Source organism: Physeter macrocephalus, chromosome 9 (assembly GCF_002837175.3).
Source record: "Physeter macrocephalus isolate SW-GA chromosome 9, ASM283717v5, whole genome shotgun sequence".
Lineage (NCBI taxonomy): Eukaryota > Metazoa > Chordata > Mammalia > Artiodactyla > Physeteridae > Physeter > Physeter macrocephalus.
In genome coordinates, this window is record NC_041222.1 from 15,818,120 (window position 1) to 15,844,548 (window position 26,429).

General features: G+C 39.5%; 1 protein-coding gene across 4 annotated transcripts in view; it reads left to right on the forward strand.

Annotated features, from left to right (window-relative positions):
- The window catches only part of CTNNAL1 (catenin alpha like 1), a 62,353-nt gene that overhangs the window by 16,442 nt on the left and 19,482 nt on the right, over window positions 1-26,429 (forward strand). For 3 of the 4 annotated variants that reach the window (XR_008618179.1, XM_007122556.4, XM_055087047.1), the window contains exons 2-10: window positions 137-326; window positions 6,611-6,798; window positions 8,864-8,983; window positions 11,467-11,556; window positions 12,602-12,772; window positions 15,878-16,078; window positions 18,297-18,383; window positions 21,569-21,727; window positions 23,763-23,855. Coding sequence is in view for 3 of the 4 variants with exons in the window: in XM_007122556.4 (XP_007122618.2) it covers window positions 137-326; window positions 6,611-6,798; window positions 8,864-8,983; window positions 11,467-11,556; window positions 12,602-12,772; window positions 15,878-16,078; window positions 18,297-18,383; window positions 21,569-21,727; window positions 23,763-23,855 (1,299 nt within the window). In the remaining variant the exon portion in view is untranslated. The remainder of the gene's footprint in view (window positions 1-136; window positions 327-6,610; window positions 6,799-8,863; window positions 8,984-11,466; window positions 11,557-12,601; window positions 12,773-15,877; window positions 16,079-18,296; window positions 18,384-21,568; window positions 21,728-23,762; window positions 23,856-26,429) is intronic. The other variant, XM_028493699.2, reaches the window with a different exon arrangement.

Sequence of the window (26,429 nt, forward strand, 5' to 3'; positions counted from 1 at the left end):
GGGCACGAACCCGTGTCCGCTGCATCGGCAGGTGGACTCTCAACCACTACGCCACCAGGGAAGCCCTGTGATACAGCTTTTAAAAAAAAGTATTGAGATAAAATTTAAGCAGGTTGCTTTTATCTTTTATTTTTAGATCACCACACTTATTAATCATAAAGATAATACCAAAAAGTCTGATAAAACTCTGCAAGCAATTCAGCGTGTAGGACAAGCCGTCAACTTGGCAGTTGGAAGATTTGTTAAAGTAGGGGAAGCTATAGCCAATGAAAACTGGGACTTGAAAGAAGAAATAAATATTGCCTGTATTGAAGCTAAACAAGCAGGTATGTTAAAGCCTATTTATACCAATTTTATTGCTTTGGATATCATGACAAATTATTGTCTTATTTTGAGTAAAGATGTGTACTGTGTTTTAGCCCTGTTATTACTGATGCCTACGTCATTAAAGCCCTAGATTAGCATCCAGGAATATTGAATTTCTCTTGGATTAAGTCCTAAATCTGAAACATTGAATTCTTTCACTGGGCAGGATACAAGCCCACCATCCTGGCCATCAGCCATTGAATGCAAGAGGTATAGAAGGAATGTGAGGCATGGACTCTACTGTCAAGGAGCATATTAGTCTATTTGCCATCATGTAGGAAATGGAAATAAAAATAAGTCTGTTCCTGTCTCTACAGCAGACAAATCTGACTTCAGATTTCCTGATGTCTCACAAGTCTCTATAACTGGTGGCATAGAAGTTTGAGAGAACCTGGGGAGTTTTGACGGATATAGATAATTCAGCTTTGTTAAAGTGTCATTTATCGACCTATTCTTTAAATAAATATTTACTGAGTGCTGGCCATATGCCAGGCATTCTTCTAGACCAGAGGGATATAGCCACGTAGAAATCAGTATAAAGTCTGCCCTTGTGGAGCTTGCCATTCTAATGAGGGAGACCATAAACAAATGAATAAATAGATATGTGCATAAGTTATCATGGCGACAGTTATCATGGAGAAAATAGTAAAGCAGAATAAGGGTTAGGAGACCAAAGGAGGTATATTTTAGGGAGGGCAGGGTTTCTCAACTTTGATGCCATTGACATTTTGGGCTTGATAATTCTTTGTTGGGGGTGCGGGCTCCCCCGTACATTGTAGAATCCCTAACTTCTACCTATCAGATGCCTGTAAATCCCTTCTTCCCCCATTGTGACAGCCAAAAATGTCTCGACATTGCCAAATGTCCTCTGAGGGATCAAAATCTCCCCAGTTGAGAACTACTGAAATTGGGGGGGTGGAGTCAGGAAATCTCTCTAAGGAAGTAACACTGAAGCAGAGACTGCAATGAAGTGAGGACCCCAACTATGTGAATATCTGGGGGAAGGACATTCCAGGCAAGGAGAAGAGCAAGAAGAGGTATGGCTTTCTAGGCAAAGACAGGAACCTTGGGCCGTGTTCTAAGTGTCACAGTGGGGCTAGTGGAAGGTTTTGTGCAGGATGGTGACATAATCTCATTTATATTTTAAAAGGATCCCTGGTGGCTGCTGTAGGGAGAATAGATTTTAGGAGGTATGGGGGTGAAATCAGAGACCAGTTAGGAGGCTGTTGTAGTGGTTCAGGTGATAGACGATGGTGACTTAGACCCAGTGATAACACTTAAGGTGGTGAAAAGGAGTTGCATTTGGTTATATTGAAAAGGTGGAGCTGGTAGGATTTGCTGATTGTTTGGATGTGGGATGTGATGGGAAGAAGAGTCATGGATAACTCCAAGGTTTGGTGGGTAAATGGTGGTGCTCTTAATTGAGATGGGCAACCCTGAGAGAGGAGCAGGTATGTTTGGAGGGTCATCCTGGGGGGAAGGGAGTGGGTGAGATAAGGCCAAGTAATGTGGAGGGGCCAGCCAGGCAATACATGGCCCTAATGTTATTGAATGACTTCAGGTACTATTCTATACTTGATAGATTGAGGAATTTGGGGCCAGCTGAAAGACAATAATTTTGTGTTAGAAATCTTTCTGGTAGTACGGAGGAAATGAACAAATGAGGGTTGATTGAGAGAGAGTTGAGACTAAAGGCAGAGAGATTAATGTGGAAGCTTTTCCAGTAAACCAGGCTAAACCAAGACAGTGTGTTAGGGATATAAAAACCAGAAAGAGTACACTAAATATTCACTAAGGTGATTAAATGATAGAACTTGGTTATTGACTAAAGCAAAGGGAGGATTCTGAGTTGACTCTTCGGTTTCTAGCCATCACTAAGATATAGAATAGATTTTATGTAGGGAAGGGGATGGCCTTATTCTATACATAATTTATGTTTTACCTACGTATTAAAAGTGATTTAAGGGAATTCCCTGGCGGTCCAGTGGTTAGGACTTGGTGCTTTCACTGCTGTGGCCTGGGTGCAATCCCTGGTCGGGGAACTAAGATCCTGCAAGCTGTAGGGTGTAAACAACAAAAATAAAAGAGAGAGAGAGAGAGAGATGTAAAATAGTTACAATTAAACATATGTTTAATAAACTCATTAAAATAGGAGATAAAAATAAATATACTAGAAACTTTGGCCAACATTGTTACTCTAATTAAACATGAAATTTATCTTTGTACTTCCTGGAAAGCAAGACAAGAAATGTGGGAAAGAAGGGGTTATATAATTCTCATTGTTTGTTGAAAGGAAACAAACCAGCTTGTCAAGAGGAAAGTGACTTTTTTTCCTGGAACTAAATTGTGTGGGCACTTATACAACAGACGTTATTACATAATGCCGTGGACAATTCAACAGAAAACTTAGAGATGTTTTTCATGTTACTGTTTCTTAAGCAAACCCTTAATTAGAGCAAGAGAAAGGGTTTTTAAAAGAAAGGGCAGCCTGAGTCCTCACCTTCTTGGCTTCGTAGCATGTCACTGTGCTCAGTGTAAGGTGAGAAGAGGATGTGTTCACCTACCCCAGCTCCAGTAGACTCTGCTGCCCTGAAAGTCCTGTAAGCCTAGGAGCTCCATGCAGGTGTCTTTTGGATGCTGTCTGGTGTCATGGGCTGCACCTGTTGTCTCTTCTCATGTGAAGTGCCTTTCCCTTCTTGAGAACTGCCTCTTACGGTCACTCAGATAAGATAATGAGAATGGTGCCTCCTGGAGTTGTAGGATATGGAAGCCTTATTTTCTCTTAACATATACAAATTTAAGACTTAAGTCACTCCTGGAATGTTTCTAGCCCACTCAGGCTATAGTAGTCATTTTCTCCTTTGGACCATTTAATATTCATTTGAGGGGAATAGTGTAAAGTAGTGATAAAGAACTGTGGCTTTGGAGTCAATCCCAACTCTTCCACTTGCTAGCAGTGTGATATTGGGCAAGCTACTAAACTTTTTTAAACCTCAGTTTTCTAATCTGTAAAGTGGGGATATTGTTAGTGTTTATAGCAGTGTTTTGACATAATGCATGTATGCATTTGGCACATAGAAAGTGCTCAATAAATATTAGCTGTCATTATAATGATTATTTCTAACTTTTCTTTCCCTGTGTTGAACTTTTGCATTGTGTTTTTACTTTTTTCTAATTGAGGTATAATTGACATACAACATTATATTAGTTTCAGGTATACAGTGTAATGATTAGATATTTGTATATATTGTGAAATGATCACCACAGTAGGTCTAGTTAACATTCACACATAGTTACAAGATTTTTTTTTTCTTGCAGTGAAAACTTAAGATTTACTCTTTAGCAACTTTCAAATATGCAGTACAGTATTATTAACTATGGTTGCCAGGCTGTGCATTACATCCCATGACTTATTTAGCTTATAACTGGAAGTTTGTACCTTTTGAGTCCACCCATTTTGTCCACCCCCCAACTGCTTTTACTTTTTACTTAGCTTCTAGTCAAGTTTTACATTTTCTGTGGGCACTCAATAAATATTTGTATTTGACCGACTTGGAGTTTTTGCTTTAAGACATAACACTAACTAGTTACATATAACAAGTTAAAAAATGACAGCCATGAAACTCTAAGGCAGCTTTGTGACTTTTCCAGGGAACTAATTTCTGAACAGTCTATACTTGGAACAACTTTATAATGTTAAGGAAGCATTTAACTTTGATGGTGGAGCTAACCAAATGTTACCGTCCCACATACTTAGGGCTAAATGCCTGGGGTTTAGTCAGAAAAAGGAAAGGTCAAATAACGCCATATGGGCAAGCTCATATGTAATATCTTTTTTTTTTTTTTTTGCGGTACGCGGGCCTCTCACTGTTGTGGCCTCTTCCGTTGCGGAGCGCAGGCTCAGCGGCCATGGCTTACGGGCCCAGCCGCTCTGCGGCATGTGGGATCCTCCCGGACCGGGGCACGAACCCGTGTCCCCTGCATTGGCAGGCGGACTCTCAACCACTGCGCCACCAGGGAAGCCCCTCTAATATCTTTGATGATTGAGAGCTACTGGAAAAAGTAACATTTTCCAGGGGCGCAGAGGAAACATTTTTATACTTCTTGCTATTACAAAGTGATACTTTTCCTCTTGCTCCTTTCTCTGTACGTTAAAGTTTAATTCTAACCTCTTTTTTCTCTTCATATTTGCTATATAAACTTTGTATTAGTTACCTATTGCTGTGTAACATATTAACCCAAACTTAGCAACTTAAAACCACAAACATTTTATTCCCTCACATAGTTTCTGAGGGTCAGAAATCAGGGAGTAGCTTAACCAGCTGGTTCTGGGTCAGCGTCTCTCATGAGGTTGCACTCAGGGTGTTGGCTGGGCCTGCAGGTTTGGCTGGACTGCGAGATCTGCTTTCAAGCTCCCTCTCTTGGTTATTGGCAAGCTTCACATTTTTGCTGGCTCTTGACCAGAGGCCTCCGATTCTCCCCATGTATGCCTCTCTGCAGTAGTGGCTGCGTACAACATGGTAAATGGCTTCCCTCAGAGAGAGAGAGCAACCAAGATGGCAACCTCAGAATCTTTAACAACCTAACGTTGGGTGTAACATACTGTCACTTCTGCCATACCAACCCTGGTATAATGTGGGAGGAGAGAACACAAGGATGAAAATACCAGGAGGTGGGGACCATTGGGAGCCACCTTGGAGGCTGGCTACCACAGACTTCGTCTGTTAGTAGAACTTCAGCTGTTGTCATGATATGTAACCACTCCATATGTAATGGCTTATCTTTTGGGTTTTTCTGTATCATTTCAAATTCCTATTGTCTGAAACTAAATTTATCATCTCCCTTCCCATGCCCTTCTGACTTTTTTAAGTGACTTAGGTTTACAACCTTGAAGCCATTTTTTTCACTTTTCCTTTCCTTCTTATCACTGTTAAGGTCCTAATTTTATATTTTGTTCCCTCAGAATCTCCCAAATCATCTTTTTTATATTCCTATGGCTGTCATCCTAGTAAGTTCCTTACTGCTTCACACCCACAAGTAAAATAGCTGCCTGGTTAGTAGCCTGGCTCTGAATCTCTCCTTTCTAGTCCATTTTATATGCTTCTATCAGACTAATCTTCCTGAATCCTGACTCATTATGTCATACCTTGTGAAATGTCCGTTAAAATTCAGATAATTTTTCTCGAGATCCTTAGCCTCTTGGGTGTATGTAATAATATCGACAAGAGGGCTTTTGTGAGAAAATCAATCCATTATGTACTCAGACTTATTTACGACTTAAAAATGATCTTGAACATGACAAGATGATGAAAAGTTTATTTTTTTTAAACTTTTAAATTTAAACAGTAAGGTTTGGGAAAAAGTTACAGTCTGGTTTCATTTGGGGGGGACAAGAAATATTTGAATTGTTTTATTGATGGTTAATTGCTATTATAGAAATCAAAAGATTTTCATAGCAACAATGAAGAAGAGACTTTTTCTAGAGGGTTGGGAGTTTATTTGGTAGAATGGTTTATTCTGGGCATTGTGAGAAGTATACATTCAAACAACAAGCCTGAGGGTCAGCCTGTGATTTGGGTTCTTAGGAGGAACACTTTTGTTTTGTTTTCCCAACCAGGGCCCAGGCTGACCAACAGATGAACTTGCTTATTGTTTCCCTCTGCCTACAGAGGGATGGTTTTTCTAGGCCCACTTTTCACTGAGGATGCCTCCTGCTGGGGCCCAAAGTCTTGTCTTCTCTCCCTTCATATCCATAAAAACCCAAACCCCTTCAGGTTGTGGAGATGGGCAGTGACACCCACCCCCACCCCTGCCCCCCCGATGCTCCCTCTATCCCCTCAGCCCTAGCCAAAGCCTGGGCAGCTGCTTACTTCTCTGCTTTTAGGTTCTTTGGTTATTGGCTCCTGGGATCTCTCTTACTTGGCCTTATAGAGCAGGAGGCTTTTGGGATCATGTAGTTTGCCATACCGCTGGAAACAAAAGTTATAATATTTTTCAAACTCGATGAATGCAACAATTTTTCACAATTCTTAGGAATGTACCATTATTTTGCCATTAGAGAACCTTATATGATAATCCTTGGGTTCATCAAGAAGAAGCTATTTCTTATTCCCGAAATAAGAGTCCAAAGTCGAGTTTTTACCCATTGAGCACATTACCTTAAAGATTAGAGAAAAGTCTGGATTTAATTTGTGTGACTTATTCTGAATTTAACGCCCCCCCCCACCTTTGCCTTTCTTCTTAGGAGAAACAATTGCAGCGCTTACAGATATGAGCAGCTTGAATCGTACAGAATCTGATGGCCAGATCACAATTTTTACAGATAAAACAGGAGTTATAAAGGCTGCAAGATTACTTCTTTCTTCAGTGACAAAAGTGTTATTGCTGGCCGACCGAGTAGTCATTAAGCAGATAATAAGGTCAAGAAATAAGGTACTTACCTTTCTGATGTTTCTACTTGTGTCTTTCAGGGTTGTTCAAAAAGTTTTTTCTTTTTTTTTTTTTTTTTTTTTAGGTTAACTGCAGGTAATTCAGCAATGCTTGTCTGTTTTAATTGTTTATTATTCTAATTGTCTATAGTTTAAAAGTGATGTTTCATCTATACCTGTAATTCCTAAATGTATATACTGGGCTCAAACTTTTGAATGCAAATAACATTTCTTCTCAGAAAACCATTATCTACTTGTTGAGGTTTATTGGTGAAAACTTTTCGTGTGTACAAATGTGGGAAGAAAAGCTGAGCACCATGACAATGTATGTAGTAGAAACCTAGCTGATAAAAATACTGAATTCCTCAGTGCCTTTTTTTCCCCCAAGTCAGAGAGTAACAATTTATATGCTTAAGAAAAAGCTCAATTACCTGAAACCACAATTATCCACATTATAAAATTTCTGTATGCAAAGTTCCTAAATATTACTTAATAATCATAAAATTTAGAGAATAGATTTTAACTCTTCCAGTCTAGACCTCTTTCAGTCTCTCAGATAATGGCCATGCTTCTCCATCAACAGGGAAGCCAAGGTGTGTACAATTATTTATTTAGCTGCGGGTCTTTGTTGCGGCAGGCGGGATCTTTTAGTTGTGGCACGCGAACTCTTAGTTGCGGCGTGCATGCGGGATCTATTTCCCCGACCAGGGATGAACCAGGGCCCCCTGCATTGGGAGCGTGGAATCCTTTTCCTTTTTTTTTTTTTTTTGCGGTATGCGGACCTCCCACCGCTGTGGCCTCCCCTGCCGCGGAGCACAGGCTCCGGACGCACAGGCTCAGCGGCCATGGCTCACGGGCCCATCCGCTCCGCGTCATGTGGGATCTTCCCGGACTGGGGCACGAACCCGTGTCCCCTGCATCGGCAGGCGGACTCTCAACCACTGTGCCACCAGGGAAGCCCGGGAGTGCGGAATCTTACCCACTGGACCACCAGGGAAGTCCCAATCACTTCTCTCCCTGGATAATCCCCTAGGCAAAGAGGAGGGCAGTCAGCCAGGGAAGGGATCCTCCCACTCATTTGAGGACAAAACTACCTGGCTAGTATTGAGTGAATTGAAAAGTGTAAGTTTAAAGAGAAAAAGAAATTGGAGAGGTGAATCAGACAGTGCTAGAGGAATAGGAACAAACCTTCCTCTCTTTGGAAGACGGAGGTTTTGCTCAGTGGTGGCAATCTGCCTTATCTACATTAGTTGCCTAGGCTTCGTGAGCTGCCGGGGCAGATTAACATGCCAAATATCCGTCATATCCTCATTAAAAATAAGTAAACACAGGTTATCTGTGTTTTCCTTACCTATCTTGGTCTGACTAAAACTAATCCAGTACTGTTATTTTAGAGAAAAGTATTTGAAAATATGTTTCACATCTATTTACTTTACTTCTAAATATCAAGAAAATACATAACGTTGTCTGTTGGCTGTGTTACAAACATGCTTTCTGTCTACCCCTGGCTGCCCAAAGCTTCTTGGCAATTAACTTATTCACCACAGGCAGTTTCTGACTGATCCAAACTTTTCCTACTCTTGAAGTCCCTAATCGCCCTTTCCACTCCTCACTATGCGGGTGACCTTCCTTCCACTTTTCTGAGGAGGATGGGGTTCCCCCAGTTCTGGTTCACTGAACCTTAAAGCTTCTGTGTATCATCTTTTATCCTCATCCCCCTCCTACTTCTCTGAAGATTTGATTACCTTAGTCCTGCCCATTCCCACCTTCTCCAGACCTTGCTGCATAAATGATCTCTTGCATATTTAGTCATTTCCTTTACTTTTTCCTTTAATTTTCAAGTAAGCCCAAGTCTTCCCATCCTAAAAAGAAATCATTCCCTAGATGATTCTAACCTTTGAATCTGCATCTGCTTCTCTGAGTCCTTTCTTCTCTGTCTTTTCCTCGGACTCTTTCTCAACTTTACCCTAGAATTTAGAAATTCTCTTTTGTTCCTCTCTTGGCTCAGGTTTGATGTCTCAGTCTCTTTCACATCTAAACCTGATAATAAAATAATGTCTGTTTTGCAGGTTCTTGCAACTATGGAAAGACTGGAGAAAGTGAACAGCTTTCAAGAGTTTGTCCAAATATTCAGTCAATTTGGAAATGAAATGGTGGAGTTTGCACATCTTACTGGAGATAGGCAAAATGTATGTGTTTACCATATTTAAAAATCTTGAGATACATTTATACTTTTCAATTTGGATAGAGGTGTGATCTTTGTGATCATTTGGGTTGGTTTTTTTGCTTATTAAATCTATAACCTTGCTCTTGAAAGCCTTTCATAAATAAGCCAGGATAAAGGAAATAGATCTGTATGCCTTTTTTTGCTCACAGATAACAGTTAAATATTTTCCCACCTCACACACTGGGAAAGGTCATACTTGCCTTCAAGGCCCAATTCAATTACTTCCTCTTTCACAGAACTTTCCATTTGACTCTTCTACAAGGGCTCAGGCAAATAAATGAGTCATCATACATATCCTGATAGTATTTTGTTATATATCTCTTATTATTCTTTCTGTAACTTGTTATATATTATTGTGTTATTATATCTTTCTATAATTGTTCTATATTAGATTAATAGTAATAACCCAAGCATTGGGTGATTTGCATTGGCTATACGTTAGCTACTTCATATTCATGATCTCATTTAATTCTCAGAACATCCGTATAAGGTAGGTATTGTTATTACTGTTTCACACGTGAGGAAACTGAACTTGAGAAGATAATAAAGTTTCCCAAGGTCACTTTTCTAGCAGGTTGAACTCAATTATGTCTGATTCTAAAGCCTGTAGTTTTCAAACCGCACCATGATATTAGTTCTTTGTAGATCTGTTCCCCAATTCAGACTGTTAAGTTCTGAAGTTTAGGGAGGTGGAAAACCATGTCAAATCCAGGATTGACTTTTTCTTGTTGCTGGAGTACTTGTGCATGAATTTATCCTGTCAAGTTAAATATATAATTGATCTCTTCTTGAGATGCTTTGGTATAGTCCCATAGGCCATGGTTTTGGGTGTGAACTTTCCTGATTGTAGCTGGAGTTGGAAGGTGGATATTGGCCTGGAAAGTGGCAGGCTGGATTATATGCTTCACTTAGTGCTTCTTGGATATCTGGGTTTAATGAGGCCTATGTTTTGTCCTGTGGACCAGCCCTCTAACAGATTGAGATGCCATCTTTTTGGATCACTTGCTATCACCATACAATATATGGTGTAATATATGGCTTACAAGCGTTATGTATACACACTTGATGCATTGTCAACTAGACCCACAGGTTTTTTTGCTAGAAGTCCTGTCCAGTATGTTAAAGACAAGGAATGGATGGAAATTTTAGAAGTGACCTCAACCTTTATTTTTGAAAGATACTCCTGATGGATGATAATCACATGTAGGATACAGTCCTTTGGAATGTTACCTTGTGACCTGAATTAGCTTTGGAGTTTTTTGCAGTGTCTCATTTACTAGATGTAACTTTGCTTCTTTCTTTCCTATTAAAGAAAGCTGTACTGGGATGCAAGTGAATGAGAGTGGTATTATTATAGGGATAACTTTGAATCCACTCTCATTTATTAAAACAAATAAAAGGAAATCACTTTCAAACTTTAGGTCTTTGTTATTTGTAAGAAAAGGCTTTTCATCCAACTGACAAGTGAGAAAAAAAAATTGACTAATGTGACAGGTGAAAATTTTATGTAATCCAAATTTCAGCATCCATAAGTAAAGTTATTGGAACACAACCATATTAATTTGTTTATGTATTGTCTAGGGTAGATTTCATACTACACTGGCAAAATTAAGTAGTTGTTTCAGAGACCAGATGAACCTGAAAGCCTCAAAAATTTATTATCTGGCCTTTTATTGAAAATTTTTGCTGACCCCTGATTTAGATGGTTACCAAACTATTATGAGAGTATTTGGTTGTAGATTTAATCAGCAATATTTGGAGATCTTCTGTGATAGCACACATTCATATCAAGGGCTATATGAAGAGAAACCAAATGAAAAAAAAAACCAACCCAAATACAGTGCCTACTTCAGAGTTTATATTCTAATTGGGGAAAATTATATGCCCAAGAAACATCTTAAGAACATTTTAGAGCAGCATATTGGCTAAGTTTAGGATTAAAACAACAACAACAAAAAAACTTGAGATGAATATGCCCTTAGATGGGATTAATCAGACAAGATCCCTGAAAGAGTTGACTTCTAAGTGTCGATTTTGATGGAAATAATAATCCACAAATGCTCAGTAAATAAGTCACTTTTAATTAAGTAAAGCATAGGATGGTTGTTTCTAGTTGGGAGTGAGGTGTGTTCACATGGGCAGAATGTCAGGTGTGCAGGCCATCAGAATGCGAGCCACATGGCAGCCTCTCCCTAGGTCTCAGTTCCTGGCTGTGCCGCCCTTAGTAAGGGCAGCTGTTTCTTTCTACTCCATTGTGTTGATGTATTTACATTGAAGTGGTGACATTTTATAAAACATTTATTCTGGTTTTTTTTCTACTTTGTCACTTTTTTAAAACAATGTTACTTAATTGTTGAATATTATTATTATGGAGTAAATTATTTCTCAAAAAATTGAGCTGTTTACATGATCCTAGACTGCTCAGTGGTTTTGTTCCATGTTTAGGATTTGAAAGATGAAAAGAAAAAGGCAAAAATGGCAGCAGCTAGGGCAGTTCTTGAAAAGTGTACAATGATGCTTCTCACAGCTTCAAAGGTAAGAAAATTTTTGTTTTACTGTGTTGTAAATTAATTAGAAAACCTGATTAAATGCATCTAATTTATGTATTTTACACTTTAAAAAGATGAAAGTGATAAATTGGAATATGGGCTATAATAGTTAAATTTCAGTTATTCTTTAACAAGAATGTTAACTTCCATCCCCAGTTCCAAACATCAGGTAATCTATGAGTCAGCTTTGAGCAACTAAGCAGAAAATGGCTTATTAAGTGCTGTGAATGGAGGCCTGTCACACATGGTCACTGCCTGTGGGGTTTTGCTAGTCTCATTGGGGAGCCAGCACATGTGCTCTAGAAAAAGCTAGGCAAGTTAGAATCTGTTAAGTAACAGTGGAGTATTAAGTCAGCCCTTAGCTGGTTTATTCTGTCAATTCATACCTCTAAGTCCTTATTCTACTTTTAACAAAATTGTCAGTCAAGAGCTTGTAATTTCAAACAGCAGTTGGCCAGCAAATTGGTACAATTCAAGAAAGAACTAGTAAACATCTCATTAGCAGTTTGTTTAGGATTGCCTTTTCTGCTCGGAATATTGCCTCGATGCTAGGATCAGTGAAGCCACAGAAACAGGATTCACTGGAGTCTGCTTGGAAGGCTCTGTTCATAGCTAGGCCCTGGAGAAGTTTTTCCTTTACATCATTTTCTAAAAGTCAAAGATGAATCCACAGTCATAAAACATCTGTTCATTTTTCCTCATTCTTTTTTAGCTCTTGCACATATTAGGCAACATTTTAAAAGTTTTAATCATGATGAAGATATAGGGTTGTTTTTTTTTATCAAAAATTTTAAGTAAACATACTAAAGTATAAAGATGTAGTTTTGCACTCTGCCTTTTTCACTTAACCTTGCTGTCGCTTTTTACTCATCCTACTTCCACTTTTAGTGAGGAGAAGCAGCTGGGTGAGCCAGGGACACGGGAGATTTTGGTAAAGAACCATTTTTATTAGCATGGCATATTCTCTGTAAGATTTTGTGTATTATGATATGGGCCAAATCTTAACATAAAAATTTTCAATTGTTTCAAAGACGTGTCTCAGGCATCCCAACTGTGAATCAGCCCATAAAAACAAAGAAGGAGTATTTGACAGAATGAAAGTGGCATTGGATAAGGTAATTGAAATTGTGACCGAATGCAAACCAAATGGAGAGACCGACATTTCATCTATCAGTATTTTTACTGGAATTAAGGAATTCAAGGTAAGAATAGAGAGAATACATTTTGTTTTTTCTTGCCATTTCAAAGAAGCATCATTATATGTAGTAGCCATAGTTTTGTTTAATATTTTAGAATAGATGCTTCACAAAGGCAGATATTTGTCTTTAAAACAATGCCACAGTGTACAAACTTAATATTTAGTAACATAAAGCTTAGTGTAGTTTGTACAGAGAACACTGGTCTAGGATTATAGTAGCTACTCTGGCCCTGTTTAGCTGTATGGTTTAGGTGTAGCCTCTTGTCCTCTGTTTAGAAGTGTTCCCTTCGAGCTCTAGAGCAAGGCCATACCATTATGGATGATTACAGACAGCAGATCTGGAATCTGCTGGAATTCCTGCTCTTCCTTGTGCTATAGAATAGATACTTTGAGACTGTAGTAATAGTGATAGCATTAATGATACTTAAAATTTTTAAATGAACAATAATACATGCTAACATTTATCAAGCACTTATTCTGTGCCAGCCCTGTGCTTTAAATGTGCATGTGTGTGTGTATCTCAATCTCACAAGAACTATTATTATTATTCCCATTATACTGTTGAGGAGACTGAGAAACAGAGATTAAGTAACTTGCTAGCTAGAAAGTGCCAGAGTTAGGATTTGAAAGTTGGCAGCCTGACTCCAGAATCCCCACCATTTCAGGGCAGAACTCATCACAACTCAGAGATGGTGACAGTGCTCTTTAGTAAGAGCAGTGTCTAGTCGGGAAGACCCAGGAAATTGTCTAACACAACTCCCTCATTTAATAGGTGGGAAAACGAGGGCCCTGAGAAGTTCTCTAATATGCTAAGGGTTACCTCCCTCTCTAGTAGCCAGGGCTGTGACAGGGATGGTATTCTTTCCATCTAAGTAGGAACATGGGGTGGAAGAAAGTAATGGAAAGAACATTTATTTTTAGGCATCATGCTCTCAGTAAGTATTTTCTCATTTAATCTCTAACTTCCCTTTTAGATGCATATTACTATACCCATGTTTTTAAGGAGGAAAGCTAATATGTGGTAGAACCCTTGTTTAGAACCAGGACTTTCTGATCCCAAAGTCCATGACCTTTCAGTTTACACCTCTGAGTCTGTTTATATGCTGTCTGTCCTACCCCACATCCCCTCCTGAGGGGGAGGAAGCTACCGGGACCAGTCATTCTTTCAGAGTTTTTATTACTGAAAGGAATCTTAGAGAGAATTTTTCTAATTCCCTCTTTTTGTTAAGGCTGAAGGGATAGATGTCAAAGGTCAAAGGATAACAAGGAAACAAGTAGGGGTAGAGCCAGGTCTTTGGCCTCTTGGCGCTGCATTTCTGGTTCCAGGCTAACTAGGGGCAGTGTGGTACCTGTGGCCGCTGCCGACAGCTCTGGCTGCTGGTCTTTTCGCCAGCAGGCACTCCGCAGAGCAGAGCGATCGTGAATAGACTGTCCCACTGTCAGTGGTTATCTTCTTTACATCTGTAGAGGGAGACTGGATACTTCTTTCGTCACTTCGAATATATGAACAGATCTTATGAAAACATGCAAATAGGTGGCTTTCAAAAAAAAAATCTACTAAGTTGCTGTTTAAAAACATATATATGGGGCTTCCCTGGTGGCGCAGTGGTTGGGAGTCCGCCTGCCGGTGCAGGGGACACAGGTTCGTGCCCCCGGTCCGGGAGGGTCCCGCATGCCGCGGAGCGGCTGGGCCCGTGAGCCATGGCCGCTGGGCCTGCGCGTCCAGAGCCTGTGCTCCGCGGTGGGAGAGGCCACGGCAGTGAGAGGCCCGCGTACCGCCAAAAAAAAAAAAAAACAAAAAACATATATATGTTCTCTTTAAAGGAAAATAAAAAAGTTTAACATAAATGGTATGTGGACTGATTTTTATGTTGTAATTGTGTTTAAATCCTCAAATTCTCAGGTTCTCATTGTCAATTCCATACCTCACTTTTATCCATGTTCTTTCCTAGCTTAAGAAAAAAAAAAAAGAAAAATCCTGTCTCCATAGAACAGAGCGATTACTGGAGATAACTTGGGCCAGGAGGAGAAAGGGAAGCTATTACTTCCCTGTGACCTCTCGACCTTCCCAAATCTTGGTATTTTCAGGGATCATGTTAAAATGGGTCATATGTAAGGATTAATTTGGAATGATAGTTGTGAAAGGACTTTAAAGTGTGAAACAAATGTAAGTTATCCTTATCAGCGCAAGAATTGTGCCCACAATCAGGATCATCACCACCTACTGCCTCTCAGCCCAGGTTGTTTCTGTGACATATTTCAAGGGCTAGAGGTTAAATAAGGTTGAAGTGACATAGCATATCTCAGAAAACTGAGAGAGAGAAAATTGTACTAGTGAACATGTGTTTGTCACACATTCAGGGAACTCTAAGCACAGGCTGGCTGAAGTGAAAGGAGGTTTAGGAACTCAGAGAGATGAGGTAGACTGTTAGAAAGATATGTAAAGACAAGACCTTGGAAGGTTTTGTGTTATGCGGTACAAGTTTGGGCTTTTGGTTTTATAGGTGTTGAGCCAATTAGAGGGAGGTGGCAGTATCTGAAGAGGTACGTTTTAGAAAGATGATTGAGGTCCCCTGGTAGAGAATGTTTTGGTCAGGGAGGTACTGTTGGGGACATAAGAAAAAATGTAGGGAGACTAGTTTCGCTGAATTAATGAAGGAAAAATGGATGCCTTTCCTAGTCCCTTCTATACCCCATACCTTCCACACCATCCCCCCTGGGCTCAACACATTCATTTTTGGCTGTAACATCTTCCAGGGCTTTGCCTTGGCATTTTGTCAGATACACATCCTTTACCTGGAAGCTGGTTCATTTTTCCTACCAGTTGCTACATGATAATGCTCCTCCTGCCTTAGTATTCATTGATCTTGTAGAAATGCTTTGTTAACGACTATAGTAATAAAGCTCCGCACGGCCATTGGTGGCTCTCGAGCAGTGTGTCCTCCTGGGTTAGTGGACAATAAAGTCATCCCTGGACGCTGTATTTCTCCTGAGCTTTCAGACAGGGAAAGGAATTGCTAGCGTCTTCCTGGGCCCTGGGAGAAAGCACAGCCCATCTGGTTAGGTGGGAATGTTGACTCATGTGGATGTATGTCCTTTTTGTTCTCAGATGAATATTGAAACTCTTCGGGAGAATCTTTATTTTCAGTCCAAAGAGACTCTCTCTGCGATGCTGGACGCCCTCTTGGAGCGCACAGAGGACTTTACTGATTGTGCCTATACCAGCCATGAGCACAGGGAACGCATCTTGGAACTGTCAGCTCAGGCCAGGATGGAACTGCAGCAGTTAATTTCTGTGTGGATTGAAGCTGTAAGAGCTTTATTTCATCAAAGTAAATCTTCTGTAATAGCTTTTCCCTGGAGCCCTGAGAGTTGTGGCAGGTGCCGTCACCACCAGGAGTGTGAATGTGGTCCAGAGTGGGCCAAGGGTGTCTCATTCCTTTTCTGCCCCCTACTTGGCCAAAGCATCCTTCCCATCAGCACTCACGGTATTCAACATTTCTAGGCCTGTTGTTTCTCATCCTGGCCAGTCTGGATTCTGTGCCACCATCGCCATCACTAGTTCACCCTGTGGTCCCCACTCTTCCACCAGACTCACCTCTGGAAAATTCCTCCCCAAAATGCTTCTTCAGAGTGACGAGCAGAGGTTCAACCAAGCCTAGAGTCTTAACTTGGGACCTGAGTCTTAACTGCCGGAGCCGTTCAGATGTGCACAGTTCTTAACTCTGAGGACAGCTGATTTACTGACACAAGGATTTACTAGAGGTTCTTGGGACCTGAGTCTTAACTGCCGGAGCCGTTCAGATGTGCACAGTTCTTAACTCTGAGGACAGCTGATTTACTGACACAAGGATTTAGAAAACTTACTGAGGTTTAGAAGCAATGAAGACCAGGGTAGATCCAGCTGGCAGGTGAAATATTTTTCACTTTTGCACAGATTCCTGGTCTCAGACTGGCAGGCAGCCACTTTAAGAGCCTTAAGCAGGCTGCTGGTGCGCTTCAAACGTGGGAGTTATTCGGGCAAGAGTGGCAAGGACTGACAGAAGTGGTACAACACAGGAGGTGTGCACCCAGTCTCTTCTAGAGCATGGATTACAGATTTGACAGGTAGAGCCCTGAGACATGTCTCTGGCACCATTTATTTATTTCTTAGGCCTAGGATATGTCAAAAAAGTATTTAACATGGTTTACAGCATACAGCATGGATAGATCAAATCTGGAAATCATGGACAAAAGCTTAGGCAGTAAAGATGAAGAAGGGTGAATGTGCCTGAGAGGGTCCAGCAGTCTGCTTCCTTGTGACGAGATTGATTTATGAATGAAGAGTAGTATAAATCACAGATTTCCCTCATATTTTCTTGGCATCACAATATTGCAAATGCTCATATTAACAGGGAAACTTAACTACGGTAGAATGGTGTCAGGGATAAAAGCAGTATTTTGTGTTTAGTTTGAATTGTCTATGTGATATCTAATCTGAAGTGTAGATTGCTTTAGAATTAAACTTTAAGCCAACATGCAATATAAAGAGTTTCTGTGAGGAAACGCTCTCTGTGTTGGGAATCCAGTTCTATCAATACTTAAATTTGCAGTTAGCACCTTTCACATGTTTCACAAGCACTTGGATTCTGCATGTCAGATGTATTGTTCATTCATTCACTTTTTCAGCAGTTGTCACTGAGTGCCTTTTATATGACAGGCACCGAAAATCTAAAGATGAGTAAGATAAAATCTTTGCCTGCAAGAATTTTGCAACGTAGAAAAATGTGGGAAGGTGTGAGACGAGTACAAAAATCTTTGTAAGTGTCCTAAGAGAAAGTACAGATCATGTGTTGAGAGAGTTTGAAGGAGGTTGAATTTGTATTTATCGAGAGGAATCAAGAAGCTTCATGAAGAGATTGACATTTAACTGATTTATTCATTCAAAGAATTGAATACCTGCTACCTTCCATTTGCTGTGCCAGGTATTGTGCATTCAGTGGTGAGCAAAATAAATGTGATCCCAGCCTTCACGGAGCTTACCAAGGCCTAGTGAGGAAAATAGACTTTAAACAACAACAACAAAAATCAAAAGAACATATGTAATTGCAAACTAGGATGATTACTTAGAGAAAAGGTTAGAGAGGGTAAGAAAAGGGTCTAATCTAAATTGTGTGATCTAAGAAGGCCTTTCTGAGAAAGAGACATTTATGTAAGGACTTGAAGATGAAGAGGGTTTTAATTTTTATCTAGGTTAAGAATGAAGAGCTGAGAATTCCAGGCAGAAGATAAAACAGGTTAGTTTTAGACATGATAAATTTATTAAAGAAAATTAGATTTTAAAAATTCACCTGTTTAGAGTAGAAAAATGTAACTAAATAACTAAAATTCTCTTTTCCACTCTAACCATAAACAGGTGAATTTTAAAAATCTACTTTTCTTATAGTTCACAGATGATATTAAAAATTTATTATGCTTGTAGTTTGAGTAAAATTGGAATTACAAGATGAAAAAGATAACTCTTCACATGTACTTTTAAAACTTTTTAGCAAAGCAAGAAAACAAAGAGCATCGATGAAGAACTGGAACTCGCTATATTGAAAATCAGTCACAGCCTCAATGAACTTAAGAAAGAAGTAAGTATAGTTTGAAATCTAGCCTCTTTTAATTCTTTGCAAGTTGTCATGTTGTATGATATATATAAAATGCCTTAGCATTAGTATGTTCCTGTGCCCAGAAAATATTTGTAAAGTTTTCCTTTGACCTAGTTATTCTGAAGCCACTGTTTTATTAGTGCCATCATTCTCAAAGCTTGTACACAAATGTTTATAACAGCCCGAAAGTGGAAACAATCTAAATTTCCAGGGAATTCCCTGGTGGTCCAGTGGTTAGGACTTCATGCTTTCACTGCCAAGAGCCTGGGTTCAGTCCCTGGTTGGGGAACTGAGATCCTGCAAGTGGCACGGTACGGTCAAATAAATAAATAAATATCCATCAACAGGGGAATCAATAAATGAATTTTGGTATAACTATATCAAATGCTCTTCAGCAATATAAAGGAACACTTTCAATACGGGTAATAACATGGATGAATTGCTTAAACGTTACACTGAGTGAAAGAAGTCAGACACAAAAGTGTGTGTGTGTAATTCTATTTAGAAAAAATTCTTTAAAAGGCCAAACTGATTTATAGTGACAGAAACCAGGTCAGTGACTGCCTGGGGTCAAAAGTAGGGGGGATACTTACTACAAAAGGGCATGGGAGAACTTTTTGTGGTAATGGAAGTGTCGTAAATATTGATTACGCTGGTAGTTACTTGGGTGTAAATGTTTGTCAAAACTCATCGAACTGTACCCTTGGTACATTTTGTTGTATATAAATTATACCTTAATAAAGTTGATATTTTAAAATGTTCTTTTGGCTATGAAGATTTCCCTGTTCCCTGGATGAAAACTTTATCATCTAATGACTTATTTGGTCACTCTTAGGTAATTGAAAGTCACTTTAAGTCAGGGCTTTGTGAACTACAGCCAGGCTGTTTTTATTAATAAAGTTTTTTGGGGGGACACAGTTCTGCCCATTTGAGTTGGGTAGTTGCAACTATGTGGCCTGAAAAGCCTAAAATATTTACTCTCTGGCCCTCTACAGAAAATGTTCACCAATCCCTGCTTTAGGTCATAAAATACAAACTCAGTTCAAAAATGAGAATGTTTGTTCCAATATATTAATCAGTATTTTGATTCATTCAATTGTAGGACTTTGCTTCTGTTCCCCACTCCTCTAGCCCACCTAGGGCTTTTGGGGGAAGTGTGGTCTCTTGTCTCTTTTTCAGGCCCTTCATCCCCTATTATCTAGCTTCTGTTCCAGATCTTTGCCAGGTTGTGGCACAGGGAAAGAAGAGAGGAAGTGGGGAGTTCTTAGTAACTGGTGCCCTTATGAGAGGCACTGGGCTCGAAGATGTTTAAAGCTGACTTTCTCTGTTGTGAATACTTGAGTGTGCTCTTCAGAGGCTCTCCTGGTGCCTCCCCTGACCAGCCCCTTACTTTGTAACTTCTGTGCCACGTTGCTCCCTCCATTCTGGGGTGTGCCTGGGAGGGGATTCACAGCGAGCACCGGAAAGACCCTCCTCACAAAAACCTCTCTTCTCACTTATCTCTAATTTCTTTGTTCTTTTATATTTTTTAAGAGAGTCAAGGGCTCAAGAGAATGAATTGGTTTGGGGGAGTTTGAAATATAAATTGTCTGGTGATGTTTCATTGACCTCTGTTGAAACCTTCATTTTAACATCCTATTAAACATTAGAAGGATATGGTCTTCTATGGTTTAAAAAAAGCCTACTCATTTTTTCCAGCCTATTCAATTTTAACTAAACTATTGTTAAGACTCTGACTATCAGTTGAACATAAAATCTTTTGGTGATAGACTGAGTGGCTTTCCATAAGCTTCATTTTCCTTACCTCTGAAATGGGTATAATAACATCAACCTAGAAGAATTTTTATGAGGATTAAGGGAGATAATGTCTGTAAAGCTACTTTCAGTACCTTGCACAGAGCAGGAACTTCATGTTTATTCACCCTTCTTCCCTTGGAGTTTATAAGTTGTCTCCAGAACCATTTGTAAGATTTACGTGACCTTCAACAAGTCACTCAGTCTCTAGGGACCTGTTTCATAGTTTGTAAAATAAAAGGCTGGCATTAGCTATTTTCTATGACCCTGATGGTTAAACAAAATCTTTTGAATTCTTACGTGCATTTAATTTCCAAAGGAAAATGCATTTAATGTCTTTGTTTCTGACTGTAATTATTCTCACTTGATTTCATGAATGTGGACTACCCTATTGTTAATTTTGTACAAAGTCCTGCAATTTGAATGGACATTGGATTACTTCCAGGAAAAAAAGAATCACTTCATTCAAATAGGCTTAATTAAAAATCAGATTTTCCTTAGGACAGTGTTATTAAAAATAATCTCTTTCTGGTGAACCCCAAAATAACCTGTCTTAACATTTTTTTTTAAAAGGCAGGATAAGGAGAAGAAAAGATTTTGGAGTTAATAGTATGCAAAGATGTTCAGTGAGAGTGAGCAATGCTTAAAATCCATTCCACCTAAAGTTAAATAAAACCTTGAGGTTTTCATTATCCTTTTATCTGTCATTTCTCCTGTGACCCAAGAGTTAGACAGTAAAGCTGTGGATAGCAATATAAACTGTGAGCCCCCGAGGGAAGGGGTTGTGTCCTGCTTGTCATGTATGTCCAGCCTTTAGTTCAGTTCCTGTCATAACGTAGGTATTTAATAAAATTTGTTGAATATATATTTGACTGCATCTCACAATGATACTTTTTCAAATGTCTGTTTAAAAACTTATTAATGATAATGAACTGCTGTTTGATTTTCCTCTAAATATGCAGAATACCATTCTCTTCATACTATTCTATTTCTCACTACCTTTAAGAATAGCAGAAGCATTTTGTAAGTAAGAGAGAAGCTGTGTGGGAAAGAGCTGGTTGATAACAGGATGAGAAGAGGATCAGGCTACTCTGCCACGATGACCAGTTCACCTTCTGCAAACAGGATTACCACCAACACCAGGGGACTCAAAGATGTCAATATCCCTCCTGCCCTTGGGAGAAGTTGCAAGCTCCCCAGGGCTATGCAGTTCTATTACCACAGGAAACTTTACACTTTCCCCTCAGCAGATCAAGTGGGACTGATATGAGGTTGCTACTCTTTAGTTTTTAAAGTACTCATGAGGTTTTTGGTCACAAAACCTTATTGTTTGTTGTCTTTTTTTCATTACCCTTCACTCCCCACATCTGCAGCTTCATAGTACAGCAGCTCAGCTGGCAGCAGATCTGGTAAAATACCACACTGATCATGTGGTTCTCAAAGCATTAAAACTTACTGGAGTAGAAGGAAATTTAGAAGGTTTGGCTGAATATGCCTGCAAACTCTCTGAACAGAAAGAGCGGCTTGTTGAGGTGAGCAATAGGTTGCTTGTTAAAAAAACTGTAGTTTAATGAAAGCTGTACTATCATCAGGTAATATTAACACAAATACAGTTTTTGGTTTACTCATAAGAGCATTTTCTCTCTTGCCTTTGGAATTTTAAAAATATCATGTTTATCTGTTCTGTTCTTATAACAATTTGTCCTCTAAAACAAAACAATAAAAAATGCTAGAACCCACAAATGCCCTTCTTAACCTTCTTCCTTATTCCATCAAAGAGATTAGCTCTTGGAGTAGAGCAATGGAGATACATCATATGACCTTGTTTGTATCTGAATCATTTGAGTCTCAGCAGGAAAGAGATGGCACATTCAAATTAGGTTAATTTTTTTTTTTTTTTTTTTCTTTTGTGGTACGCGGCTTCTCACCGTTGTGGCCTCTCCCGTTGCGGAGCACAGGCTCTGGACGCACAGGCTCAGCGGCCATGGCTCACGAGCCCAGCTGCTCCGCGGCATGTGGGATCTTCCCGGACCGGGGCACGAACCCGTGTCCCCTGCATTGGCAGGCAGGCTCTCAACCACTGCGCCACCAGGGAAGCCCTAGGTTAATTTTAAGAGGGTTTAATAAAGGAGCCACTTACAATTGCATGGGTAGGATGTGGGGAAACCATGAGAGTACAGGAATTGGGGTTAGTGACAGCAGAGCTGGTACTACTCCTACAACCAAATTAACAGGGGGAGTGAGTGGTTTCTGGAAACTGGAAGGGCACAGAGTCCTTCAGAGAGCCTTGAGTAGTTGTGGTTTTAGGACTAGACACAGAGACAGCCCACAGCAACCTGCAGGGAAAGAGCATGAGAATAAAGGCCCTTACCCTCCTCATCCCTGCTGCTGTATTGCTGGGGCTTCCCATTGGCCAAACACAGCTGTAGACCACATAGGTCAGTCTCCCAAGAAGAAAAAAGAGTGGATATGGAGGGACAGAGAAGACATTCAGCACAGTATTCCTTCTCGGAATCTCTCCTGTTCTGCCCAAATCTTTGTTATGTGTTACTGGTGCTTTACCTGCCCCTTTTGTTATAATTCCAATTATTGATTGATATTGTAAGGCTTCTACCTGTTGAGAATGTCAGACATCTGCTAGTAAAGAAATGTATACTTAACCATTGTACACGTGATGAATATATCCCCTTGTATATATGAGGTACGTCCCAGCCAACATGGATATTAATGCACAGATATGAACCATCTAGCTGTGTTTATATTATCTAATGTCCCCTGCTCACTGAATCTCACATACTAATGGTTAGAAGGAACTTTTAGACTAACTAAGCTAGCTTCCTCTCCTTTATTTGTTTACATCTGAAAACTACTAGGGAGCATTCTTAAAATGACTGTAGATACATCTCCTTTTAAAAATAGATCTGATGCTGTTTTGTTTATAAATCAAGTATGACTGCAGGCAAACTTGCTAATTATAGGAATCCTGCAGCAAATCTTTTTAAAAAGTGAAAAAAAATTTTTCCCTAATTTTCTGCTTTAAGCCTCAAGAAATTATTGAAAAATTATTTTCAAAAATTTTCATTGATACAGGCTCTTTACTCATTATATCAGTCTTTCCTAATCCAGTGTTATCTCCAGTAAAAGGTGTGTTGATTGACAGGGAGAAGTGTTATTTGTTGGCAGAAAGAATGTGTAGCTTGTGGTAACTGACATAGTTCAGCTGAGAGACCTTGGATAAGTCCTTCTCTGAGCCACGTTTCTTCATACATAAAATATGTGGGCACTACAAGGTACTTTCAGGGTTCCTCTTGGTTCTAATATTCTGTGACCACCTTGCCATGATCAGATAGGAAGTAGAAACAGTAGGGTATATGCTAATAAACCCGTATTTGTTCCTGCTTTGCTACTAGAGAATCCGTTGGTAACCAATGCAATATTATAATAATCTTATTAATGTACAAATTTATTTTTATAGGTTTTAATGTTTTATTTTCTTTGTTAATTATAAAATGATGCTATGTATTGTGAAGAATGAGAAAGTTGAACTATAGAAATGGTTTTTTGTAGACCTGTCGATTGTTGAGACATGTGTCTGGGACAGAACCTCTTGAAATAACCTGTATACATGCAGAGGAGACATTTCAGGTGACTGGCCAGCAGGTATGATCAACAACAGATCGTTCCTTCCATATTGTTTTATCTGAGTGTCGTAACAAATTGTGCACAAGGAAGACACAAATGGTTCTGCATAACTACAGGCCAAATCTACTGAGAGAAATGAAGGTAATGGAATTTTTGTTGGTAGTGTGCCAGAACATTCCATTGGATTATCTGGTCATCTGCCAAATTAGAGATTGGCCCATTTAATTGATGCCCTAGTTTATATCTATTTAATTGAAGCCGTTTACAATACAGGTCGTTATAACATGTTTGAAAACTAAGTTATCATTATGTGTTAAGCCATAAAAATACTCACATGTTTTGACCCAATAATTCCTAAGGACATAAGGAGATTAAAAGAAAAATAAAAACAATACTTGTTACATTACTTATAATAAGATTCAATTAGAAGCAAAATAACAATCTTAAATTAGGCAAATAATATATTATGATGTTATAGTAATAATTTTGATAACTAGAATTAGCAACATCAAAAAATGTTTCATTAAAATGTTAGGTGACAAAAGCAGGATACAGACTTGTTTATATGCTATAATTGCTACTATATAAAATGTACATATATAAGAAAATGACTATAAGAATGTGCAGAAATGAAAGTTCTTGTTAGGGAGAATTGTGAGCTATTTTTTTTCTGAATTCTCTATAATATTACTTCGTTTTTATAATTTTCAAAAGCATTTTAACAATTGATATCACATTTAATACTGTCTCTGTCAAATTAAGGGAAAAAGGGAGGGACAGAAGTTCCTTTCCCTTTTAGGTCTAAGCTCTAAAATACAATTTACCAGGTGTATTTGTTTCATTCATCATGGCAGCCAAAAGGACTTACTGCTTATTGCATTATTGGATGGTAGATGTCGAGCCCCTGGATTTATAGTTGAGAACAGCAAAAGCAACTTAGAGACAAAGGTGGTGTGTGCCCTCTAGCAGACCCAAGTTGGATGCTGGAAGGATGTTTATGCTCCCCGTGGAGAACAGTATCAAAAGCTTCTCACGGAAACAGGAACTATCTGAGTGACCCTCAGCAGTGACCATTGGCTGAGCATTTTATTATAACCAGAGGATCTCTGTTTATTGGGAGAAACCAAGGCTTCAATATTTACTTGTCCATTTGGGAGTCATATACTTGCCTTGGCTATAAATGTATTTCAGTAGAACTAAGGTTTGACTCTCCTGCCATATACAATCAGCTCTTGTTATTCTCAGGCCCTGCTTGCTATATCCTCAGGCCCTACTTGCTATTTGGTTGTAATTCTCTGCTTACTGTTTTCATTGCAGCAGGGATATTAGGAAAAGTATATTTTCTTTTCCAGGATGGTGACAGATAGAGCTTGCTGTCAATTTCTGTAACTTGAGAAGCTTTTTCTATTCCCATAGCCTCAGCTTTTAGTCCTAGTCTTGACTAGCTGTCTCACAAAGGGATAATTCAAGAAAACAGAGCATGCCTCTAGGAGAATTTATATTACTTCCGGATATCTCTGCTTTAGTAATGTCATTTTTTTTTTTTTTTTTTTCGGTACGCGGGCCTCTCACTGTTGTGGCCTCTCCCGTTGCGGAGCACAGGCTCCGGACGCGCAGGCTCAGCGGCCATGGCTCACGGGCCCAGCCGCTCCGCGGCACGTGGGATCCTCCCGGACCGGGGCACGAACCCGCGTCCCCTGCATCGGCAGGCGGACTCTCAACCACTGCGCCACCAGGGAAGCCCCCAGCAATGTCATTTTTATATTTCCTTTACAATGTTACAGCATATCCAGGGCACAGTGGAACAGTTTCCACACTGTACAGTGGCTCCTGGTTGAGAAGGCGGCATTGCTGCATCTAGCTTGTAGTCCATGGCGAGCCATGTGCCCACATTCCCTGAAGATGGGGAACCTTGTTCTACTCTGAAAGCTGCCACCTGCTTGTCAAGCCTGTGCCTGTGGGACTATGCTCACCCAGGAGGAGTGCCTAGGTCTAATTCTCTCAAAGGCAGCCTGACTCTGACCATAGCAGTTTCTTTTCTTTTTTTTTTAAATTGAAGTATAGTTGATTTACAATGTTGTATTAGTTTCTAGTGTACAGCAAAGTGATTCAGTTTTTTATATATATATTTTTAAAAATTTTTCTTTCTCATATTCTTTTTCCATTACATATCAGTTTCTGAAACCTCTTCAGTAACTTCCTATCTCATTCAGAGTAGTCCATCTTTACTGTGCGTGTTTCTCCATCACGTGGCCATTGGTGACCTTCCTTTTTTTTCATGTCAGTCCAGTCACACTGACCTACTGGCTGTTGTTAAAATGTATCAGAAATGTTCCCACCTCATTCCCAAACGACTTTCCCTAGGTTTCCCTGTGACTCCCTCACCTTCTTCAGTTCTTTGCTTACATGCCACCTTTGCAAGTGACCACCTAACTTAAAATACTGTGACTGCCTAACATCCTCCATCCTCCTTACCTTTTGTTTTTGTACATATTGTTCACCATCTAAGATATTTCATAATTTACTTACATGTTTTTTTTGTTTTTTTTTTTTTTTGCGGTACGCGGGCCTCTCACTGTTGTGGCCTCCCCC